The sequence below is a fragment of the Prunus avium genome, chromosome 6, assembly GCF_965620075.1.
Source record: "Prunus avium chromosome 6, drPruAviu1.hap1.1, whole genome shotgun sequence".
Lineage (NCBI taxonomy): Eukaryota > Viridiplantae > Streptophyta > Magnoliopsida > Rosales > Rosaceae > Prunus > Prunus avium.
The window spans coordinates 23,941,978-23,965,917 of NC_142289.1; the positions used below are offsets into that span (position 1 = coordinate 23,941,978).

General features: G+C 37.3%; 2 protein-coding genes across 2 annotated transcripts; both read left to right on the top strand.

The window, feature by feature from the left end:
* The first annotated feature begins 3,055 nt into the window (after nt 1-3,055).
* Nucleotides 3,056-4,546, top strand: CMPG2 (CYS, MET, PRO, and GLY protein 2). The gene has a single exon (XM_088254176.1). The coding sequence runs from the start codon at nt 3,189-3,191 to the stop codon at nt 4,461-4,463; it is 1,275 nt and encodes a 424-aa protein (XP_088110302.1). The 5' UTR covers nt 3,056-3,188; the 3' UTR covers nt 4,464-4,546.
* A 14,413-nt stretch (nt 4,547-18,959) lies between these two features.
* LOC110749915 (Transducin/WD40 repeat-like superfamily protein) lies at nt 18,960-23,565 on the top strand. The gene is made up of 8 exons (XM_088254161.1): nt 18,960-19,445; nt 19,822-20,871; nt 20,974-21,064; nt 21,173-21,330; nt 21,428-21,479; nt 21,574-21,653; nt 21,784-21,877; nt 22,668-23,565. The coding sequence occupies exons 2-8, from the start codon at nt 19,888-19,890 to the stop codon at nt 23,189-23,191; spliced, it is 1,983 nt and encodes a 660-aa protein (XP_088110287.1). The 5' UTR covers nt 18,960-19,445; nt 19,822-19,887; the 3' UTR covers nt 23,192-23,565.
* The last annotated feature ends 375 nt before the right edge of the window (nt 23,566-23,940 follow it).

Here is a 23,940-nt window from a genome sequence, read left to right on the forward strand (position 1 = left end):
ATCGCTTTCTTCAACAGATAATCATTCGTCGGACCTAGGAAGCAGCTGCACTGCATACATACCTTCTGCCCAGCTCCCTCAATAATCTCTAATAATACTTACTCGGTTTTAGAAAATGTGTACATTCACACAGTATAATAATGTGTACATGTCTACAATTATGAACCTTGCTCAACATGATTCCCTTAGATTATGATCTAAAATGCTATGATTTGATGGTTATATCATGATAAGCCATGAATCTATAGCTATGAATGAAAGGTAACAAATGCTTTATGTCACAAAAATCCATCAAATCTTTCAAAAATTATCATCACTCTTTTGGTTAACATTCCTTTAGTCCAACCTTTTCAAACTTTTCTGGTGCTTTTTGTTCTTTCGCTCTTCCCCTTCATCCTTATTCTCGTGTGTCTCGCTTCTTTTTCTCTTTTATTTTAAAAAATATATATTTGATAATCTGTTATTCATATTTTTGTTTGTTTCTTTTAAGTTGTAACTTAGGATTTAATTTAGGGCTAGCTTGGGCTTTAATTAAGATTTTAAATTAAGGTTTAATTTAGGGTCTATATTAGTTCAATCCAAAGCTATCCCTACTAACAAGACCTACACTGCAATAGAATTCTCATCATGTAACACATGAATTAGTAAATATAACATGACCCAATTATAGGTGATGTGGAAGAGCTCTCTGAGAAAACCCTAAGAAAAAAAAGTCCCAGTCGTCCCTCTCTTTTGGGGTTGGTGGCCTCCTTCCGTACCCCCTCTCCCCTCTCCTCTCCTTCCCTCCATTTTTCCTAAATATCCTTATTTGTTAGTGTTTTTTCTGTGATGTGGAAGCAGCATCTATGTAACGATGTCGTTGTCATGATATACACCGTCTTTTGGCCCACGTACACAAGGATTTGCCTCTAATGTCAGCCTTTGAAATAGTTTGGCCCACGTACACAAGGATTTGGCTCTAATGTCAGCCTTCGAAATAGTTTGGAGTTGCAAAGAGGAGAAGATCTCGGCTTGCATTGGGTTCCGGTGTAGCATTTTGGGTTTAACCTGTACAACGCTTATGGCTCTCTTTGGGTTTCCTAGGAGAATGTGGAGCGGTGATCTTGCTTCCTAGTTTGTTTTAGTATAATAATTTTCAGGAACTCTTTTGGAGTTTGCTATGTTTTGTTTTCTATTTTGGATATTTTATTTATTTTTAGCTTTCAGCTTTCAATAAAGATTTGTTGTTTTTGCTATTGCGTGGCGGATATTGTGCATTTGGTTGCTGAATCGGGGATTTTACTAATTTTTGAGTTGTACGCAATTCTCTCAAGCTCAATTTAACATGTTGTTGCATTTGGTCAATGAAAAAGATTTACTTATATTCATCACATAGATGCTTTATACTTTTGTTTGTTCATCAATAATAATAGTCATTGCTTATTCTATAAAAAATAAAAAATAAAAAATAAAAGGACTTCTCATCACCATGTTTACTCGCATTTTATATAAGTGCCAATTGGGTTTTTTATATATTATTTTACTGAGTTTTATAAATTTTTTTTTGGGCTAACGTCAAAAAGACCCCCTAAAGGTTTGGGGTCATTTTCAATATGAGCCTTTGAGTTTCAGTTTCACCAATTTACATCCCATTATTTTCAACTTAACATAGGGTTTAAATTCATCAAATTGATGAAATTACAACTCGTGGGACTATATTGAGAATGACCCCAAACCTTTAAAAGGTCTTTTGACTTTAGGTGTATTTTTTTTCAACATTCAAATGGTGAGTTTTAAAGGTAGTTGTCTCCCGTCTTTATTGCCAAATGACAACTTCTATTTTCATGGACAATTGCAGTACATGTTTTTTGTATTTTCTTTATTTATTTATTTTAATTTAATGAAATTGTGAATGTACTATTTTATTCCAATTTAATCAACATTCTGCCTTTATAACATAACCAAACATGCTATGTGGTTTTAGTAGTTTTCTCTTCTTTTTTCTGTCATTCGCTTGAGAAGGGAGGGGGATTAATATATTGGGTTGCCTCAATATTATCTCCTATATAAATTAATCCGGGAGCACTTTATGAGAGAGAAAAGAGTTTGGTTCACTTTTCCAACGTGGTGTCACCCCATATGCATGTGATTTTAGTAGTTGAAGTAATAAAAAAAAAATACAGATACACGCAATATTGCCGCAAATGCAATATTTCACACAAGTGTTCTCATTAATTGAAAACAAAAGGAATTAAAAAAAAAAAATGAAACAATTGAAACAAATAAATTAGGGTTCAAGGACAAATTGAAGTAGAAGTTGTGAATCATCCTTTCCTTTGTTCAGCAAATTCCAAAACTCTATTTACAACATAACTTTCGAGAAGAAACATGGTGACGAATCCTTGTAAGTTGTATAATATGGATTAGCGGTTGTTTCTTTGGACATAAGATCCGCATAGAATTTTATTAGGAGAAATAAAAATGATTAAAAGAAGACGAATATTGGAGTGGAAGGATCAAAAAGCAAAGCAAAAAGAAGGAATAAGGGGTCAGCCTAGTTGCTCCGTGTTTCCTTGTTAAGTTGTAATAAGTAATGCTACCCTACGCCGTAAATCTCAAGAAATAAATGCAAATCCAAAGTCATTTCTCAACGTACAAATGATGTAATATCCATTAAAACCGACCAAGGGAACCCCTCTGTGGGCCACCACCACCTCAATGCTCATTGCTGCGTGGTCCCCACATCCCCACCCCACGTTCTCCTCCCCATTATACGCTTTTTTCCATTCAAAAGTTAGAATCCACTCCATCCCACGTGTACTCCATTTAATCCCAGCCCTTCATTCACTCCACCCCATCATCCAAGGGTTGATATTCCATTACTTAAACACACTGCCATACAGACAAACACCCCCGCAAACTGAACTCTCAATAAAATAATGGCCCCTCATTTGACCAAAGACCAAAGAGGGGGAGAGAGAATATTTTTTATAATTAATTAAATATAAAATCAGAGAAAAAAGTAAAATCGTGACGTCAGCGTACCTTTGACTCTTTTTACTCTCTTTTTTCTCCTTTCTCTGTTTTGTCTTCTTTAAACGCACAGCTCCTCTTTGTCTTCTCCATTCTTTCTCCGATTTATCTCTCTCTATATCTCTCTTCCCTTTTTCCATTCTCTCCCTCCACCCGAATTCACAGACACAGAGAAGATGGTGAGGGACGACCTGTACATCGCGGTGCCTAGTTTCTTCCGGTGCCCAATTTCGCTGGACGTCATGAAATCCCCTGTCAGCCTCTGCACCGGCGTCACCTACGATCGCACCAGCATCCAGCGCTGGCTCGACGACGGCAACAACACGTGTCCCGCCACCATGCAAGTTCTCCACACCAAAGACTTCGTCCCCAATCGCACCTTGCACCGCCTCATCCAGATCTGGTCCGACTCACTCCGCCTCCGCCGGGTCGACTCAGTCGACAGCGACTCGCCTTCTTCCCCTTCCGAGTTACCGGCCAGGGACCAGGTTAGCGACCTAATCCAGCGCATGGACACCGAGCCCTCCTCCGCCTCTTCGCTTGACTCGCTGTCGACGATCGCTCGCTTCGCGCGAGAGTCCGACGAGAACCAGAAATTTCTCGCGAGCTGCGACGGGTTCATGTCGCTGCTCGTCGACTTTATCGGTGGCGGTGACAATGCCGTGGACGGCGCTCAAATCGGCGTCCTGGAGCAAGCAGTGAGGCTCATCCATTTGTTGCTGGACGACGAAATCCAAAGGCGCGAGGAGCTGATGAGATGGATGTTGAAGAAGACCGGCCGCGACTGCCTGGCGTCGCTACTCGTTGTCCTCCAACAAGGAAGTGCGGACGCTCGAATCGCATCGGCTAGGGTTTTGGAGTCAATCGCGGTCAACGCGGAAGCCAAGTTCCTAATCGCCGAGAAAGACGGCCTGCTATCCGAATTGCTGAAATTGACTGGTCCGGAAAAGGACCTGACCCTGATCGAGGCGGGTCTTTCGTGCCTAATCGCGGTGTCGACACCGAAGAAGGTGAAGGTGAGACTGGTCCATTTGGGAGCCGTGAAGTGGCTGTCGAAGCTGCTGGGGGACCCGAACTCGGCGACGTCGACGATCGAGAAGGTTCTCAAGGTGCTCGAAATGGCGTCATCGGTGAAGGAAGGGAGGGCGAAGATATGTGAGGACGGGAAGTGCGTGGCGGGAATCGTGCAGAGGCTACTGAAAGTATCGGGTACGGCGACGGAGCACGCGGTGACGATACTGTGGAGCGTGTGCTATTTGTTCAAGGAGCGGGCCGCGCAGGAGGCGGTGGCCAAGGCGAACGGGTTAACCAAGATCTTGCTGTTGATGCAGAGCAATTGCTCGCCGGCTGTTCGTCAAATGTCGGCCGATTTGCTCAAGATTTTTCGGGTCAATTCCAAATCGGTTATTTCTTGTTATGATACCAAGACCACTCATATCATGCCCTTTTGAGAAAGAGAAAAAAAAACAGAAGAAACAAACGATTGTAAATGACACAAATTTTGTTAGTGAATACAAAAGGAGAAATTCATTTTTTTTTTGTTGGGTATTTTTGTTTTTATTTTAAATTTATTTATGGTTTCGTTCGAAATTTGCAGTTCAGTACGAACAGTAGCCTCAACCATAAAAATGTGATGTTTTTTATGGTGTTGATTGATAAAAGACTTGCAGTTCAAGCGGTTACTCGATGTCTTAAGTTCGATTTCACACTGTGGAGATAATAGTGATGATGTTTTTAGGGTATTGATTGGTAAAAGACTTGTAGTTTAAGCGGTTACTCGATGTCTCAAGTTTGATTCCGCACCGTTGAGATAATGGTAATGGTGTTTTTATGGTGTTGATTGATAAAGAACTTGTAATTCAAGCGATTATCCGATATCCTAAGTTCGATTCCGATAGTGGTGATTGATGTTTAGTGGGTGATTGTTGGGATTGTTTTGGGAAGGTGGTGGTGTGCGTTTAGGTTGAGGGTTTATTTATTATTATAACCCAGGCATTATCTGGCGAAGCAACTTGCTATTAAGTAATTAATTATGCAGCAGCAATCATTCTGATTTTTATTAGATGGTAATAGTGATTCCACTTTGGATGGTGAGGCTGCATTTTCAATCATCCTGAATTTTTGTTGTGATTGTTTGGAAATTTGTATCTATATATATATATTTTAATATATAAAAAATCATAGAAAAACAAATGTTTACATCATTGTATTGAATTACGTATGGCACCAAAAATATGTTAAAATAACCCATCATTTGTCTTTGTTTCGTGCAAGAGAAAAATGGTTTTTGTTTTGTTTGACCATCATTCAATAAAAGATGTTCAATCAACACCCTTGAAGTGCTTAACAAGAAACAAGAGAAATGCTGGTACTTGTCTCACAGCCATTTATCTTTTTTATTATAATAATTTCAACTTAAAGAAAGACCCATTCTAACACATTAGAGAGAACTAACCAACCGATCGGTACTGGTTTTTCGTAATACTTCTCTTTTCAATATTAAAAAGACCGTACTAAGCTAACGGGATACTGTGTTCGTTCGAATCAAATCCCTCTCCCTCAATATCTCTTTCCATACGAAAAAAAAACCGGGAGAAAATAATCATCCTATGGTATGGTGGGTGTGGGGCGAAACCTATGATCTAGGTTTCTGATGCATTGAATAAAATACGAGTGGTGCAGGGTGGCAGGTGGTGTATTGTTTAGCAATAAAAAGTAAGCGAGATGCCGGGGGATTGGGCAGTCGGATGCTCGGAGACTATAAAGAATTGAAGGCAACCCACCGACTCGGCTGCAATGAATTAGAGATAAATTAAAGCAAGGAAATTAATAAATAAATTATCAGAGTTTAGAGAGTAAGACAGAGAAGAGAGACAAAGTGCCGCAATTGCTGAAATGGTTGCTGACTGTAACCTAACAAGCTTTCCCTTTCAATTAAAATTTGGTTGAAAGAGATTGGAATCCAAATCCATAAAGAAATGTGCTAAAGGAGAGAAAGATATACAAACTTTGACCACTCCAATCCCTATGACATTTATATTTTCTAATGGGGAACTAGAAAGATAGGCCCTTGAGAATGCACCACCCCAAAAGAAAAGAAAAGTGGGGTGTTGAAATTTGAAAAGAGGGGTGTTCACTCTCAAACCATGCATTAGTACAACTAAATAAACATATTAAAGGTGTTTTGTTTTGTATTGGACTTGTGGGTTTGCAAGTGGGTTGGGATTGGTCAAAGACATGCAAAATCAAAAGTTGGGTTGATGGTTTCCCCAAGCACTTGGGAGGAGGAGGCCCTCTACTTTTCTTATGTTTTTGTTCTTATCCATCTTTTCTTGCATTATTAATTAATATGGGTTTTTTTTATCGCAAATAGTTTTTGAGGTTTGCGAAATTATCATTTTTGATCATTTATGTTTTTTTCTGACATTATTTTAAATCTCACACATCAATTTGATCCATGCCATTAAATTATGTCAAAATTTCTGTTAAATTTGATGATGGGGCATGTATATGGTGTCCACACATCCAATAAGATAATGCCATGTGGATTTAAATACAAAAAATTATTTTTTAAAAATAGTTTCACATTTAAAACTGGTTTTTTAAGTTGCAGCGCTGCTTCGTCTCTCTTCCCCTCTGCCCCCTTTCTCTCCTCTGCTACCCCCTCTGTTCTCTCTACCCCTCTGCTCTCCTTGTCCCTCTGTATTTTTCTTGTCCACAACCCGATCGGCCCCATCTTCACCCGCAACCTACGCCCAGCCCTACCCTCTCTCTCTTTTTTTCTCTGTGGACTGCTTCTAGCAGTGTCAAAATTTTATAGAAAATATAAAGTTTTTCGATGGGTTTTAATTTTTGTATTTAAATTTCATTTGGGTTGCGATTGTTTCAATGGTTTCGGGCACGCAAGCTTTGGTTTGGTTGCCATTGATAGTGAATTTTGTTTTGGCAGAGAGAGAGACAGAGGAGGAGTGTGGAATGGGGCCTTAGAGAGTTCTTGGGGTATGGGAGTAGTTTGTTGGATTACAAACTACTTCAGGAGAGGATGAGGGGGTATGTGGGGTTTTTAATTTTATTGAGATGGATTTTGGTGGAGAGAGAGAGAGAGAGAGAGAGAATGGGAAGTTGCAGAGGGACTTGCAACTTTAAAAAAAAATAATAATAATTAAAGGTTTTAAATGTGAAACTATTTTAAAAAAACATAATTTTTATTTAGATCCACGTGACATTATCTCATTGAATATGTAGGGTATCCATGCCACATCATCAATTTAAAAGAAATTTGGATGAAACCTAAGAGCATGACCAAATTGATGTGTGATATGATAATTTCACAAACCTCAAGAACCATTTGTGATTAAAAAAATTGAATTAATATTTAATCTATATTTATTACATGAGGCATCTCCAACCATATTTTATGGCACAGTTGCATGTTTTTTTTTATATACTTTAATCTAATCTAAATTACGGAAAGGATAAGCTAACCGATATATGTTGACACAATTGTATGCTGGTGAAGTGGGTTTTCGCCCTAGACAAGGGAATGGATGATGCTAGGTGCCCAATATTTCTGCAGTGGTGAGGCTCCTTCTTGGTATTTTTGCAATGGTGGGGGATTATTAGTTGTTTTTATTTACTTTCATTTTATCGATGTTTACTACTCTTTTTTATTGATCAAATTTTTCTTAATGTTTTATGGTAAGGTTTTATTGGGTCACTTTTCTGCATCCTGACTCATACTGTTTGTAATTTTTATTCTTCTTTGTTAAAAAAGCAAAAGAAGAAAAATCCAAAAGAGATGAGTAAATAAATTATTACTTTTTTTTTATTGGGTTATTGACTGAAATAGTCCCTTAATTATTGCTCAAATTTCATTTTGGTCGACCAACTTTTTTCATTTCAATAGTCCTTCAACTCTCATCAAAACGGGCCAACCGTCATAGTCTGTCAATTGTTTCGTGAAATCGAGGGGCAAAACAATCTATCTATCTCTCTCTCTCCCTCTCTCTTCTCTCTGCTCTCTATTCCCTCCCAGAGCCACCTCCCATGGCTGCAAATCTTGATTTTGAAAATGAGAAAAGGGTAACCATCTTTATCTTGCCACATGTCCATTTAAGAAGCTATCAAATTTCTTCTCAAATGAGACAGTAATGAATGTAGCTGAGAAAGCAACAAGGATCCATATATTTGATTTTGGTATCCATTCTGGTTTTAATGGCCTTGCCTCATATAAAATCTCTCTTCTAGTCCTAGGTACCCCAAAGCTTCGGATTACTGGGATTGCTAGGATTACTAGGATTGATCTTCCATAACTAACTCCAAGAAGATGAAGAAAGAGGGGACAAAGACATGGGCTGCACAGACCCCACCCCAACACCAAATCTCATTCCCACAATAAAACTTTTTATTTTATTTTAAATGAGAGGAAAGGAATTATAGAGAATAGATAGGTAGAGAGAGGGGGAGGGAGGGGGTGATATCTGGGTGTAGTTTCTTTTTATTTTTTTTTCTTTAGTTTCTTTTAGTTTCTTTCTTTCTTTAGATGGTTTTGCCCGAAAAAGATAGGTTTGCCCCTTCATTTCACAAAACAATTGATAGATTTTGACGGTAGAATTGTTTTGATACTAAATGAAGAGTTGGAGAACTATTGAAATGAAAAATTTAGTTTGTGGATCAAAATAAAACTCGAGCAATAATTGGGGGACCATTTCGGTCAAAAAACCCTTTTCGGTGCCATTAGTCTTTCTCTCGTTAGAGTGATGGGCCAGACGAGTTTAGAGTCCACTAGTTTTGGTAAGGTTTGATAACGTAGGGCCTGGGTATCAATAATCATTACTATCTTTAGAATGGGCCGATAGGTTAGTTAAATCTCCTTGATTTGAACAGACTATCCTTCGGCCACAAGATGAACTGGAAGCTTCAATTGGTTTGGGTGAATTTCTACGTGCCAAGTTATTATTGATAACTTGTTTTGGGTTGGATGAATCCAAACTTCATACCAGATACACGCATTAACATTTTTTTAAATACTATTGATAGTGAGAACTATAAGGGGAATGGGATTTCTCACACACACGCTACCATGATGTCATGAGGGTTCGAACTTAAGACCACTGATCTGCAAATTAAGGCCCTTTTTCATTGGCAAGTTGGCACATTCACTTTATAAGACATAGATGACTGAATATGTGGAAATTGTTGGGCTTTTAGTTGAAATGTGCATTGTTCCATTGTCCCCAATTGGAAATTTAATGGGTTTACATAGCCTTTATAAGAGTGTCCTCGACTCCTCTCACTTAACTGAACACAAATGTTAACTTTCATGAGAAAAAAAAATAAAAGAACAAAACACAATTACCAAACGAGCATTCTTCTCCCCTTCACACTCAATCGTTCTCTCTATGGCATATAAATTCTACAAGCTCTATAGAATGCATGGGATAAGAGCAGATTGAACTGAGCCAACTAAAACATGGAGAACACCCTTGAGCTGGAAATCACTCACAGAGACCAGTCAGAAATCGTGAGAAGCTACATAGCTACAAATCTTAATGTTGACCATATGAAAGTAAGGGTAATTCCGAATGAATTGCGCGTTTAATGTTCATTTATTGAACTATAAATCAAATTTATCATATGGGTCAAGTGGGAGAATGTAAGAATATTTTTATAATATTCTATGTGGCCCACATGATATGGCATATATGTTACTGGAATTATTTGCTATTAAAATGGTTTAGTAAATATTATTTCAGAAAATTCTATTGGTTAGATTAATAGAAGTAGTTCCTATTATATTACCGTGATTGGTGTTAATTAATAATTAATTAATTAAGGTTACACTAGGAAATTTAATATTTAAAATAAAAAGACTATGAAACTTAATATTTAATCTCAAAGCTCCCATTCCTTTGAATAGTTTACTTAGCTAATAGGCTCCAAACTAAGCGTGTCATTGATTTAAATTGACTTAGCAAGGGATTTGTAGCTTTAAAGGTTAAGTATAGTTACTCATGCTCTTGATAGGGATGGCACAAATCTCTGTCGGGTTGGGTCCCTAGCATGAGGGGGAGAGATTTCACGGGAAAACCAAGAATTAGTACGGGGATCCCCGAATTTTGAAAATCAGGGTAGGGCAAATGAGGATGTTATTCTTATTCTCGTTCCCGAACCCTACCTGATAAGTGATTTATTTATTTTTTAAATAATATAAAATATAATATAACTATGTATTGTTATATCACGACCCAATTCGAAAATAAGGAATATTCTTGAATCATGGTGTGTCATACCATAGTCATAAGAATAAAATCTTACAACCATGATATGATGAGAAATAGAGTCACAAATATTACAAATTTACTTAACAATACAAAATCAGAGTCGCAGTAGCTCGTAGTTAAATACATACTAAGATTTTTATCAAACGATTGACTACTTACAAATATTAATTACAAAAATCAACAACAAAGCCTAATAGCATGGTTGAAACCCGCTTCCTTAAACTTCGCCTTGAATCCTGCACAATCTATTAGGGTATGAGCATTCTAATGCCCAGTAGAGTACCATCAAACCCTTCAAGGTCAACTATCACAGTTAATTAAAGTGTCATGCATCAAACAACACAAGATATATAAGTTATGCAATCAGACCAAATAAATAAATTTGCATATGCGGTGATGTCATGAACTCACTCCCTTCTAATCCCACTAATTCATACCTTATGGCAACAAGCCTGCATGTCTCATACCATGCGTTTTACCACTGTGGCTCTGAATACCCTAAAATATGAACTAGCGGCCATCCGTCCCTTAACCCATTTTTCTTTTATTTACGAATTTCTCAACTTTCACTTTTTATTAGAGGCCTTGCTCCCATCACCTCAATATATTCAAGTCCTAATCCCGTCACCTGAATATATTCCACATTTTTTTACTCAGTTATATCTAAGGCCTTCTCCCACCCCTTATATTATACCTCAAACGACACACATACCCCAAACACCACTGTATTTATGATGCATATGTAATGCAGCGCAAACATCATTTATCTCTGCAGAATAATAACACAGATAATAACAATAATATTTCAGATTTAATCACATGAATAATAATATTCACCCAACGTCAAATAATATCCACGAAGAAACATCAATAATAATATTCACATAACATTAAATAATATTCACCGAGCAAATTCACAATAATATTCATATTTATAGTACTATATATAAGCACTAAGATTAAAAGTGACATAGCCCAATCATCAGGAAATCAGGAAACCATACCTCAAGTCCAGCTAGCTAAAGTACCAAATTTACCCTTCGGAAGTTCTCGGAGTTATCGAATCTACACTTTTGATCCAATTCCTGAACAAATTCAAATCCAAATTATTATTGAGCTGTCTTCACTTTATTTCACCTAAGACCGACCTCAACTTTATGCATTTCAAAGATTTTGCTTGAAAATGATGAAAATGCCCCTAGGACCAACCCGGGGTCTAAAGCGGCTAAATCTCGTCCAACATAATCTAAAACTTTGTCCTATACCCTGTCAACACCGAAACAAGGCCAACGACACCCGTTATCCAAAAGTTACCATTTGGGTCCTGTGGGCCCCACAACAATCGATACTTTGCACAACCTCGGATTGACTCAAAACATATACCATCGGACTCGGATTGAGAAATCGAGTCGAATGGCCTAAAAATATGGCATCGGAGGCTGCCAGAACAGCTGCCACTCGCTAGAGCCGTGAGTGGGCTTGTTTTCGATTACTATTCATCGTCTTCCCCAAAAATCCTGCAACTTCCCCTGTTTTTCAAATTAAATATTAGATTTTGTGAGATATTTTGACCAACCAAACATCAACGAAAATGGGCAAACTTAAAGTGATTTTGAAGCTTAATACCTCTAGTTTCTAACCCAACAATCCAAACTGAAAACATAGCTAAAACGAAGGAGAAAACTAGCTCCAAAGTTGGACTCATGGCTAGTTTTTCTGCAGAAAACAGATTTTTTTTTCTAAACTTTTCACATGTGTTTGACGTATCAAAACTCAACCAAATACGACGAAACCAATTGTGTTTTGTTCCTTGCCAAGTCTAGTTTAAAACCTAACAAATGGCTTCCTCAAACACTCAAAGTATTGGGAGAAAAAGAGAGCCAAAGTGAGGCTCGCGGACTGCAAATTTCCATATTTGGTTCTAAGTCGTTTTAAACCATTCTATCACTTCCAAGTTGTTCCTAAGGCTTCTGAAACACTTCTAAAGTTCATACCTATCATTAGAACTCATCAAAAACTCAAAATGGAACCAAAATCATAAACACCCACACTTGAAAAATTGCTCTATTCACCCAACCCGAAAATGGAAGTTCAAACTCTTCAAATTCAATTTCCCTAACACTCAAGTGACTCAAATTACTCTTTAAGGGACTAAAATCACACAACCACAAAGTTAAAACCAAAATTTGAAATTGACTCACCTTAGAGATTTTTTCTTCTTTTCCTCCTTGTTGAGGCCCAAAAAATCCAAGGCTGGGCCCAAATATATTTCTAGCCCAGTACGACACCTAACTTGGAAAGAAACCCAACTTGGGTACGCAACAGTTCGTCATATACGCTTGCACAGTGCCACGCCAAGCAAATAAGCAACACGTCACGCTACAAGCTTAAGTGGGCTTAAGCCATGCGAATGCCCGGGGCTTGCTGAGTAGGTTGTGGTGTGGATGGTTACGAGTTTTCATGAGGCCCATTGATGAGCCGAGAAATGGAAGTTTTAGGTTGCTTGGGAGCCCCGAAACTCAAGCCCATTTCTTGAGCCCAAATATGTGGGTAAACATAAAGGAGAGAAAAAAGCCCAATACTCTAGAAGAGATAGCCCAATACTTTAGGAAAAATTAGCTTATCATCTCAATAAAATAGCCTATCAAATTAGCCCATTCCCTTAATGGGTTAATCCATCACTTTAGGAAGGCCCAAGCAACCAAAGAAAATATATGTAAATCTCCAGCACCTAGCTGGAAACAAAGGCCACGATAAAAGCCAAAATGTCCATGTATGTAAGCTGCTGGGAGCCTCCAGCACATGGCCAAAGACAAATCCCAACACAAGCCATCCAAAAAACCAAAGGATACTTGAGCTAAACACCCTTCAGACCAGCGGCATTACCCACTCATTTCTCCTACCAGCTCTTGCCATGAAATAATGGAGGAAAGAAGGAGAGATGGTAGCCAAAGATAGGAGCTTACCACTGAAACAACTGCAGGAAGGCCTTAGAGCTCCTAAAAATCTTATCCTTGTGTGTTTGGACAGAGGATGATTTCACAAAATAGGATGAATCGAAGGGAGAGAAGAGAAATGAAAGGGAAGACTTGGCAAAATTGGAGAGAACCCATTAGGGTTTCTTGGGAAGAAGGGGCTTCCAGCGCCTATAAAAAAAGGCATTTCCTACCCATCAACCAACAACACACATCCAGAGAGCAATAATTATCTCTCATCCCTGAAACCTCTGCAATTTTGAGCCCCATTCTCCATCTCTTCCCATTTTCTCTTCTAGTAAATCGTTCCAGAGCTTGATAGAGTTTTCGTCAAGCTGTCGGAAACTACTCAACACACCCATTATACCCCTCATCTCTCTCTCTCTCTCTTCAATAAACCTTCTTAGAATCCCTTCCCCCTTTCCTTAGAACCCCTGTTTCTCATAGGAACTCACAACCCTCTCTCTCTTTAATGCTAAACTCATGATTGCTTTGCTTACATGCCACAAGCTTCTCATGCAAAGCTAAGAATTTATCTTTAAGTGACTGTTGTTTTTGTTGGTGAAGATAACCAGGGTGCTTCGTAAGGCTTTGTTAACCTTTCGAAGCATTCTTGGGGTTTGATTCTTGAACTTAGACACAGGGGGTAATTTCACCTATTTGCTCCTTACGGCAGCCCAGTCCATTTGTAGCTGCCGGAACGAAAAAGCCCCTACATTCCTATTCTCCCTTCTCTTCCTCACCCAAAATTTCATTTCCTTCATCCCCAATCTTCTCTTAGTTTATGCAATTAATATCCTTAGCCTAGACTAGGTGACTTACCTCTAATAGATGAACAATTCATTCTAATTTGAGATCAAAATTAGATTTTTGAAGAGATTGTATAAGAGAAGGGGGAAAGAATATGAAGGAAAGAATGAAGGTTTGGCTTACACGCTGCCTTCATCTTCTTCTTTTAAAAAAAATAAAAATAAAAAATTTAAAACTCATAATTAAGGTTAAATAAATATATTTTATTATTATCTTTTTTTTTCCTGAGTGTTACATGTTATAATATAAACAATAAATATATAATATAATATAATATATATTTAGTTTTGTCAAATTGAATTAAGATGATTATGAGTAGTTGAGTTGAATTTTATAGTTCAATGAAATGTAATTGAGTTGATTGATAGTTTAAAGTGAAATTAGTGTTATAATGTAGGATAAAAAAATTCATGGATTCAAGGCAGGTTTGAGAGACAGCCCCTCGACGGGTACGGGTATAAGAATTTTTCCGAGAACTGTGGCGGGGACAAGATCATGGAAGGGAAGCAGGGGCGGGGATGGTATGGCCAAACTCGGCCTTGAACCGGCCCATTTCCATCCCCAGTCATGGACCCGCCTTTTGCCATCCCTAGTTCTGGACTAGTCTGTTGCCATCCCCAGTCCTAGACCATCTCATTGCCATCCCTAACTTCCAAGGTCATGTGTTCGAACCCCACTTCCCCAACATCGCTTGTATTTAAAATTAAAAATAAATCTCACATGCAGGCAAGGCAATAGAACTGCCATCAAGTCGCATAGCCCTTAGTATGATTTTGGAATTAAGACATAGTATGTCAAAACTTCATTAAAAAAGAAGAAGGATAATCATCCATTAGGTAAGCAAAATATATGATCACATGCTCTCAATCATAGTCACTGTAATCTCTTAACGATAATTAATTAAATGCTATTTTTAATAGTTCATGTTCCAATTTTCCCAGAAAAAAAAATGAAAAAAAGTTCATTGGGTAAATAAAGTATGGGTACAAACTGAGGGGGAATTTCACGATTTAGTGTTAATTAAATTAAAGGGGTCGATCTTTATGATCTCGAGGATCATATCTCTCTAATTATAAACTAATTAGAATTGAATCATAGATAAGTTATAAATGGAGCAGGGAAATCTCCACCACCAAGAGCCTGAATGCCAGTGGAGCAATACAATTTTAAAGATATGAATATAAAAAGGTGAGTCCTTATGAAAAATAAGGGCGCATGTGCATGTGGTTGAGGTCTACATCTGTGTTTTTCTGTATAAAAATCATACAAAGTCCTAGATTTGTTAAGCAAGGTGCATGCTTAATTTTTACATTAGAATAAACATTAGCATATAGCTTTGCCTTCGTGTCCCTCTCCACGTCCAGTTGTTTTTGGGCTTTTCCATTATTTTTTTAAAAACGAATCGATACATTATTGATTATTTAATAAAATCATAAGTCTCAAGCAGTACATCTGAGATAGTATCATGTCATTCTCTAAATCAAGTATCAATATGAAGCAAACGATCCACTAGTAGTGTAGTGGTTTTGAGCAAATGCTCCCTTTAAAAAAGGTCCTAGAGTTGTGTCATAGCATCTGTATAGTGTGTATGAGTTTAGTAAGCTATTGTCCCTCTCAATAAGAACGGTTGCACAATACGATGAGAATAGAGCTGCGCAGATAGTGCTTTCTTTGTGACTAGGCACGGGGTCGTATTGGTTGAAATCAGGAGTGGAGCCATGATTCAATATATTTGGGAGGCCAAAAACACAAAGTTTAATTATGTAATGATTTTGGTCTATTGAGTAACTATTAATATTCATATTGAAATAAAAACAAGCAACAAGATAAGTACGATAATGAATTTTGATGCACGTGGAAGGAAGAAATCCATTCAATGAAAAATCGAGATAAATTTTTAGGGGAGCATGCCATAATCTATTAGAAATGGCCGAAAATTAAGGATTGAATTGAAAATGTGTAATAATTTCAGTTAAGTGATCAACATTATTGTTGTTGTAGAGAGAAATTCTCAGGCATATCACTTTTTGTTATTTTTAATCATTAATGCAATGACACGTAAAATAACTTTTCGATATGTCATTGTAACAAACAGTGCTATTCCCCTCTTACATCTAAATTTTTTTAGTGAAAAAGAGTAAAGCAAGCAAATGTGAGTATTAAAATATTGGGAATGCACCTTTTGGCTTTAAATGAGAGGAAATCGAGGGAAGATAGAGCGGAGATATGCCGCGCTAGCAACTAGGGACCAAATCATAGGTGCCTCAAAAAGTTTATATTTATAAACATATTCAATTCTTTTTAAAAACACAAATATCATATTCAAATTAAAGCTACAACTTGATTGCCAAACACCAACCATGCACACGGCTTTGCTTCAATACTAGCTACTCTTCTCTCTCTCTCTCTCTCTCTCTCTCTCTCATGCGTATATGAATATATTTATGAAGCATAATAATGGTGTTGATTTTGTTGGTTCTATATATATATTCATATATCTTGTGATATATAGCTCAGTTTACAGAGATATATATACTTCAGCCATAGATTGTCGACTGAAGAAGAAACAGGTATAGAAGTGCTATCGATGGTTAGATGAGGTCAGTTTAATTTCAACATTAATTCTTCATTTGAATTTCCTCAGTGAGTCTGAAATTCCTAACCCTTTAAGCCACATATATATATATGCATCTGCAAGTTTACGATAATTAATTTTCATGTTTGTTTGTAAATTGTATTGTCATGGGATATTGTCTGCAGACTGATTTTATGAGAATTCTTAGCATCATATAAGTACATTAAAACAACAATGCTGAGAAGAATTAAATTGTATTAATCTCTCTGTTTATCTTATATATGCTGAGAAGAACAAAGCGAAAGAAGAAGAAAATATACTAGTTTTGAGAAAAATTAACCTACATTAGTAAAGATATCAAGCACCATATATGTAAATTGATCGCAGTTGGTACAAGAAATTGCAAAGTCTACTATAGACGCACTTGCAATTATTGAGTAAAGTTAGGGATATCACATTTATGCACTACATACTTCTAATCGAGATGGAACCCGCCCATACAATCGATGCCATTCTTATTATGAAGTGGCATACTATATGTTACATAATATGTTTTCTCTAACATTTTGAACGGTCTCATTCAAACAAAAAGAATGGAAAAATAAATTGGTATATCAAGATCAACTCCTATTTCAAGTTGTATTTTCTTCGTTTTCAGTAAGTGTATTTGCTTCTTTGATTCCTAGAACTTAGAGTAGCAACTAGAATAGTAGAATGTACATAAAAGAGCATAGGAATTAGGAATTCAAATTGCTCTCCAAGTTTCCTGGCACTAAGCTTAAGATGGTACAGTTAATATTTAATGTACTGTTAGAGTAAGACAAATGGACATTGTGGACGTGTATAGTATAAATTTGTCCACGTGTCATAGTTTTTTTTTTTTTTTTTTTCTGGATAAATAATATGTTAACCAAAGAGGTCAAAAGCCATTTACAAACAAACTTAGAAAAACCAAAACAAGAAAAAAAAAAAAAAAAAAAAAAAAGCCTAGATAAAAGCACTAGACAACAAAGAAACATTTGTCATAATTTTGTCAAAAGATTGGTATTTGGGAAATATTTTAGTATGCATTAATTTCATTAGTTTCATGTCTAAATTCCTTTGTATTGATTTGTAATTTTTTGTGAGTAGTTGTCTTGATTTTGTGGTTATTGTATTTGTATTACTCTTGCAGCGTCTGCGTGATTAATGAATACAGTATGTATTTTGTTTGTTAGAAAAAAAAAATCAATAAAGATCAACTGAGAGTGTATTTTTACGGGAATTTGACGCCCCAACATGGCTTGTGGAAGTGTTAACTTAGTTTCTTTTTGAATTAATCCTAATAACACAAGAACCTATACAAACAAATCTCCTAATTAAACCTAATTCACGCACGCCAACACCATTAGTTCCACTTTCGTGCAACATTCCATAGGTAGGTCTACATACATATGAGCAAACTATAAATGGATATAAATTGGTCTCAGAGAAAGTGATAGAGTTGTTTGTTTGTTTGTTGTTGTTGTAATGTGGAAACCTAAGGTGAGGTAGGTAGTAGACGCCTGTCAGTAATAGGCTCTCAGATCGCTTTCTTTCTCTAGGGACTTATTAGGGAGGGCACTAGCTGAGCTGAGGAGCTATAGAGCCATCTTTATCTTTTAGCCACCAGCACTCGTCTTGTCTTTATAGAGTGTGGCTACTAGCACTAGTTGTGGTTTGCATGTGAAGCCTTTCTCATCGGGGAAAACTTCCTTATCTCGATTTCCTTGCTCCATTATTTCTATCTCATTTTTCGTGTCACTCATCAAAGAAGGTGAGAAAATAAGAAAATGCAATGAAATGGGGTTACATTGGTCCATTTTTCCTATCTTTCTTCTCGTGTCACTTATCAATGACGAAGAGAGATAGAAAGAACACGACAATCAAACAATTTATTAAGGCTTTGGGTAATGCTGTTTGTAATTTAATTTTGGCACTAAGTTATTGCTTTTGGCAAGTAAGTCTCAAAATATAAAGTAGAATTTACAAACATTAGACAACCCGATCCCAATTGTACTGTTTATATTTTTATATTGTTTGACTTCTTACACTTCTGTTATAACTTTATAGAGTCACTGCTTGTATTACATGCACTCAAATTTGACCTCTTTTTTCTTCTTTCTCAATTGGGTTTTGAATTTACCGTTAATTGGGTAGTTTAGATTGACTAATTTCATCATACTGAATGCTCTGCATTAATTCTCCATTAATCTATAATTTACAGTTGAGTTTTCAGATTGACCTGGGCATCATAAACTACAAAAATTTACAAAAAAACAAAAACAAAAACAAAAACAGTCTTAATTGCCTTGCCTGTCTCTCTTAATCTCCGTGAGATTTTACAGTCTACAGTTGTTGGTACTTTTGCAGAGATTGTTGGGTAGTTTTTAGCCTAAAAGAACAAACCAAAAAGTAGAGTGGCTGCAGCACAAGCACAAGCACAAGCAGAGGTTCTTGTTTCCCGGGCCACGCCGCTCGTATTTATTGCTTTGCTCCTTCTGCGCCTTGAAACCCTTCACTTGACTTGAGAGTTGAGATCTCGAGAGCAGCCTTTCTTTCCTCCGCCATTTTCTCTGGTAGACCAAACCCTCATAGCATTTGGCTATTGGGTTCAATACAAAGCACTTGAGTGAGGAGATTTTGGGTTTGTTTTGTATGCGCTCAAAGGTGTGAAAGCTGGCCTTTTCAAATATATTGCATTGCCCAACACAATCACAGGAGGGTCGGCTATATTCAACAATATCACTCTTGCTTTGCATTCAAACCGAGGTATAGTCTTCGAACCTTGAATTCAGCTTTGGTCTGTTTTCTGCATTTGAATATTTGTGCCATTTCCGGATTTTTTGCATGACATTTTCATTTTTTTTTTATATTCTATTGCTTTTAGTATTTGGGTAATTGTATATATGTATTTATATATTATTGGTGTTTTAGAACATGCCAAAAATCGGTTGGCTATGGTGGTTCCTATTTTGGAGTTGGTTCCTCGTACTTATCCATGCTTGTTTATTTAATATTCAGTTGAATTACTTGCTGTGGATGCCTCATTGTGTTTGCATAGTTAAGGAGAAAAACTCGGTCCGTGAATTGAGGACTTTGGTGGGTTTTAAAGGGGTTCTAAGTTGTTTGTTTCATTTGCCTGCAGCTGGAGGGAGTGTTAGAATATAGTGTGTTTTTTTTATATGTGGAATATTGGTCTTAAGTGAGAGACATGCTGAGCTCTGATGATGGAGAAAATGATGTGTTCTTCGACTCGGTGGACTTATCATCTCAAGAGTCAATTGTAGCAAAAGAGGAACCGGGGTGTAGTAAGTTGGAGTATGAAATTTGGATGAATGAGCCACCAAGTGTTAAGGAAAGACGGGAGAGTTTTCTACGAAAGATGGGTTTAGCTGAGTTTGATTCTGCAAAGTCTGGTTCTGTGGAGATGGAAATGGAATCTGGTGCCTCATCAAAGATGATGGGATTGCAAAGACTTTTGGAATGCAGTGGAGCTGCCTCAAGCTCTTGCATCTCTTCTTCTAGTTATATTGAAGAAAATTTGGGTTGTTGTAGAAGGGAAGGGGACAATCAAGCAAATCTTATGCAGAACGAATTAGATAGAAACCTACAAGATAAGTTGAATTTAGTCTCCATCCAGGAGGCTGTTCGTATTATTTCACCTTCTGCTACAGATTCTTCCCAGAGAGAAGTTGAGGCTCCAGTAGAAGAATGTGGGAATTCACATGAGGGTAGAAAGAAGAAGGAAAGTTGGTGGAAACAGTTTATAAACAAGAAGAGAAGAGGTGGGAAAGTTGTATTTGAGGGATCAAAACCAGATACTGAAATACTCAAACAAAATAGGATGAAGGTCCAGCAGAACAGCAAGAGGTGCATGGAGTTTGCTGCATTATGCAATGGGCAAGAAATTCATGCGCACAAGGGGTTTATAAGGGCTATGAAGTTTAGTCCTGATGGCCAATATCTTGCAACTGGTGGTGAAGATGGGGTTGTATGCATTTGGTGTGTTACATTGACAGATGCCTCTTGTAATTACTTACCAGCTGAAGGCAGCTTTGATAGCAAACTTAAAAAGATCAAGTCCGGTTATCGAGTGATCTTTCCTGATAAGGGTTTTCAAATTGAAGAGTCACCGCTGCAAGAGTTCCATGGCCATTCGAGTGATGTGTTAGATCTTGCTTGGTCAAATTCAAATGTGAGTGCTGAAACATTACTTATTTAGTCGACTCGTATTTAATCATATTTACAACTCTTTAGTTTAGTTTGTGATTGATTCAATATCTATGCTCCATTGCAGTGTCTTATTTCTTCTTCAATGGATAAAACTGTCCGTCTGTGGGAAGTTGGTTGCAGTCAGTGCCTAAATGTTTTCCATCACAATGATTACGGTAAAGATTCAAATCAGAACATACATACATATATATTAGTACTCCCTCAAATTTTAATGTGATGTAATATTCTGAAATTTAATTCTGCAACTTTTTAAATGGTACAAGTGACATGCATTCAGTTCAACCCTCTCAATGACAATTACTTCATAAGTGGATCAATTGATGGAAAAGTTCGAGTTTGGGGCCTTTTTGAGAAGCGAGTTGTTGATTGGGCTGATGTGCGAGATGTTATAACTGCTATATGTTATCAACCAGATGGGAAAGTACGACTCTTAGTACTTGATTAGCCATGATTTTATTACACTGCTACGAAAATCTCCTTCATGATGTTAACCATATCAATTTCTTCTGTACAAGCAGGGGTTTGTAGTTGGTTCCATTACAGGCACTTGCCAGTTCTATGAAGTATCAGGTACATAAACGTTGGATGTTATCTTATTGTTGAATTTGAAGTGTTACATTTTTCTCACCTGGGGAGTTCCTAAACTGATTTTGTGGATGGACAGGGGAATATCTTCAGCTGGTTGTGCAAATGCATATTCATGGTAGAACTAAAACCTCTGGCAACCAAATCACTGGCATCCAGGTATTGCGCTTGAAAACCTTTCTACTTCATTTCTCCCTCTCTCTCTCTCTCTCTCTCTCTCTCTGCTAAGCTTCCATAAGATGCTATGTTTCTAAATCATTCATTAATATTAAGATTCATTTTCTCCCAGTTTTCCCAGGAAAAGTTGCAAAGAGTTATGATAACATCAGAAGACTCGAAAATCCGTATATTTGAGGGAGTAGAACTTATAAAGAAATACAAAGGTAAAGAACCTTATGACCATGAGAGACTATTACTGTTGATTGTTGTATTCTTCCAATCAAATTGATTAACATGCAATTTGATAACCCTCAATTTAAACGGCATGATGTTGACTAGGTGATAGGGTCGGTGGTCAGATGTTTGTGTTGTATTGATGATAGCCTCTGTGATTAAATGTTCAAACCAAATGCTAATTATGCTTTTCAAACAAGATCATAACGTCCTCCATTGTTTTTGTCCTCTAACTTCTGGAATCAGTAAAGTCACATCCATGCTACAACTAGATAAGTTTGTAGTTGCATGAGTAATTACTTAGATTGACCCTCAAACATTCATAGTTCACACTGCTACTAATTTTGTGGACTTCATAAGCATGTAGGTACCAACCACCTTGTTTGCCCATTTTGGCGTAGTTTGAGTATTATGATATCTTGATTTTGTGTGGATGATTGTCCATTCTCAGCAACATATGCTCAGATGCATCTTACTCATTCATTGTATCTGAAATACTTAATCATAAATTTTTGGTGTTATGATGTTGCTTTGTATCAGTCTTTACAGCTGTAATATTACCTTGGACATTGTTAGCATCTATCTGTATGCACAGATTTTCATTCATTGTTAGCATTTATTCTGGCATTATGACAATAATAATGATATGCATTTTAGACATACAATGAATCTCAAATCATTTGAATAAGTTAATATTTGTCTTAGCTTATACCTTGGATGGATTTGTTTGCAATTAATAAAAGCGTTCATTCAATAACTGGATCCTCCTGAATATAACAGGTCTTCCAAAGTCAGGATGTCAGATGTCAACTTCTTTCACATCGAATGGGAAACATATAATCTCAGTTGGAGAGGACTCACATGTTTATTTATGGGACTATGATGGCTTTTGTGTCTCATCCTCCAAACAAATAAGATCTGTTAAATCCTGTGAGCATTTCTTCTGTGAAGGTGTGTCTGTTGCAGTACCTTGGTCAGGCATGAGACCTGAACAAAGGAGCCTAGAAACTGCTAGTGGGCGATATTGCTCACAAAGACAAGGCCATCTAGAGCCTGCTTATGGAAGCAGAGACGCAGAGCGTTTTTCCCTTGGAAGTTGGTTATTCTCAAATGGTCCGTGCAGGGGCTCTGCAACTTGGCCTGAGGAGGAACTTCCTCCATGGGCTCTGCAACATCAAGATCATCAGCACCACCACCACAATCACCCTGCCAGACCAGATACATGGGGGCTTGTCATTGTAACTGCTGGATGTGATGGAACAATCAGGACATTCCATAACTATGGATTGCCCGTCAGGCTCTAACTCTAAGTTCATTTCGATCACCCTGCACTGGCTCATCAGAGTTGAAGTCTATGTTGTAAGATGATGCCTTTCATTTCTGGGACATCTTGCAATGAATCCTTGGCTCATTAAATAGGCAAGAAGAATCAGCAGTGGAGAGCCTGCGTCCTGCTCTTTTTAGTAGGATAAAGATTTTAGTAGAATAGGAAATCTTTTGAAGGATTTATTAGTCTGTACATTTTATGTGAATAATAATGGATTTAGTGATTACGTAGGTAAGAAACACAATTGGATAATTGGGTCAATTCCCGCTCATACATAGTTCTCCTGCAGACTACAGTCCTCCAAGTGAGGAGTAGTTTTCATTTTACTACAATGAAGTTTAACGAGTTTCAACCTAGGATACATCAAGATTTTTTCGTCTCAGTTGCATGCATAACTGTTTGGACCAGAAATTGAAAAGGCCCATTAAGGACTATTGGGGTCTTTCATAAAGTTTTGGGCCAAATGTCTAGATCAAGGGAAGAATGGGACTTGGGTTTGGACCAAGAGCTAATAACCCACATCCTAAATAGGTTTACACGGGTAAATACACTTTACCCAAAAAGACTTCGTTTAACTTTGACTACTGGGGAGGATTTCAGGCGGTAAACTAAGAACTGAGCAACTGCATTAAATGCAATTTGAGCGTTGAAACCCTACTGAAAAAACTTGTCGGAAAAGAACCATGTTGGAGCCAGTTCTCACTAAGGGACTCGAGTTTACCAGCT

Bases quoted from the DNA above. Each gene is read 5' to 3' on its own strand.
- CMPG2 (XM_088254176.1), top strand. From the start codon at position 3,189: ATGGTGAGGGACGACCTGTACATCGCGGTGCCTAGTTTCTTCCGGTGC.
- LOC110749915 (XM_088254161.1), top strand. From the start codon at position 19,888: ATGCTGAGCTCTGATGATGGAGAAAATGATGTGTTCTTCGACTCGGTG. The intron at 21,480-21,573 runs GTACATAAACGT...GTGGATGGACAG, and splicing joins CCAGTTCTATGAAGTATCAG to GGGAATATCTTCAGCTGGTT. The intron at 21,654-21,783 runs GTATTGCGCTTG...ATTTTCTCCCAG, and splicing joins ACCAAATCACTGGCATCCAG to TTTTCCCAGGAAAAGTTGCA.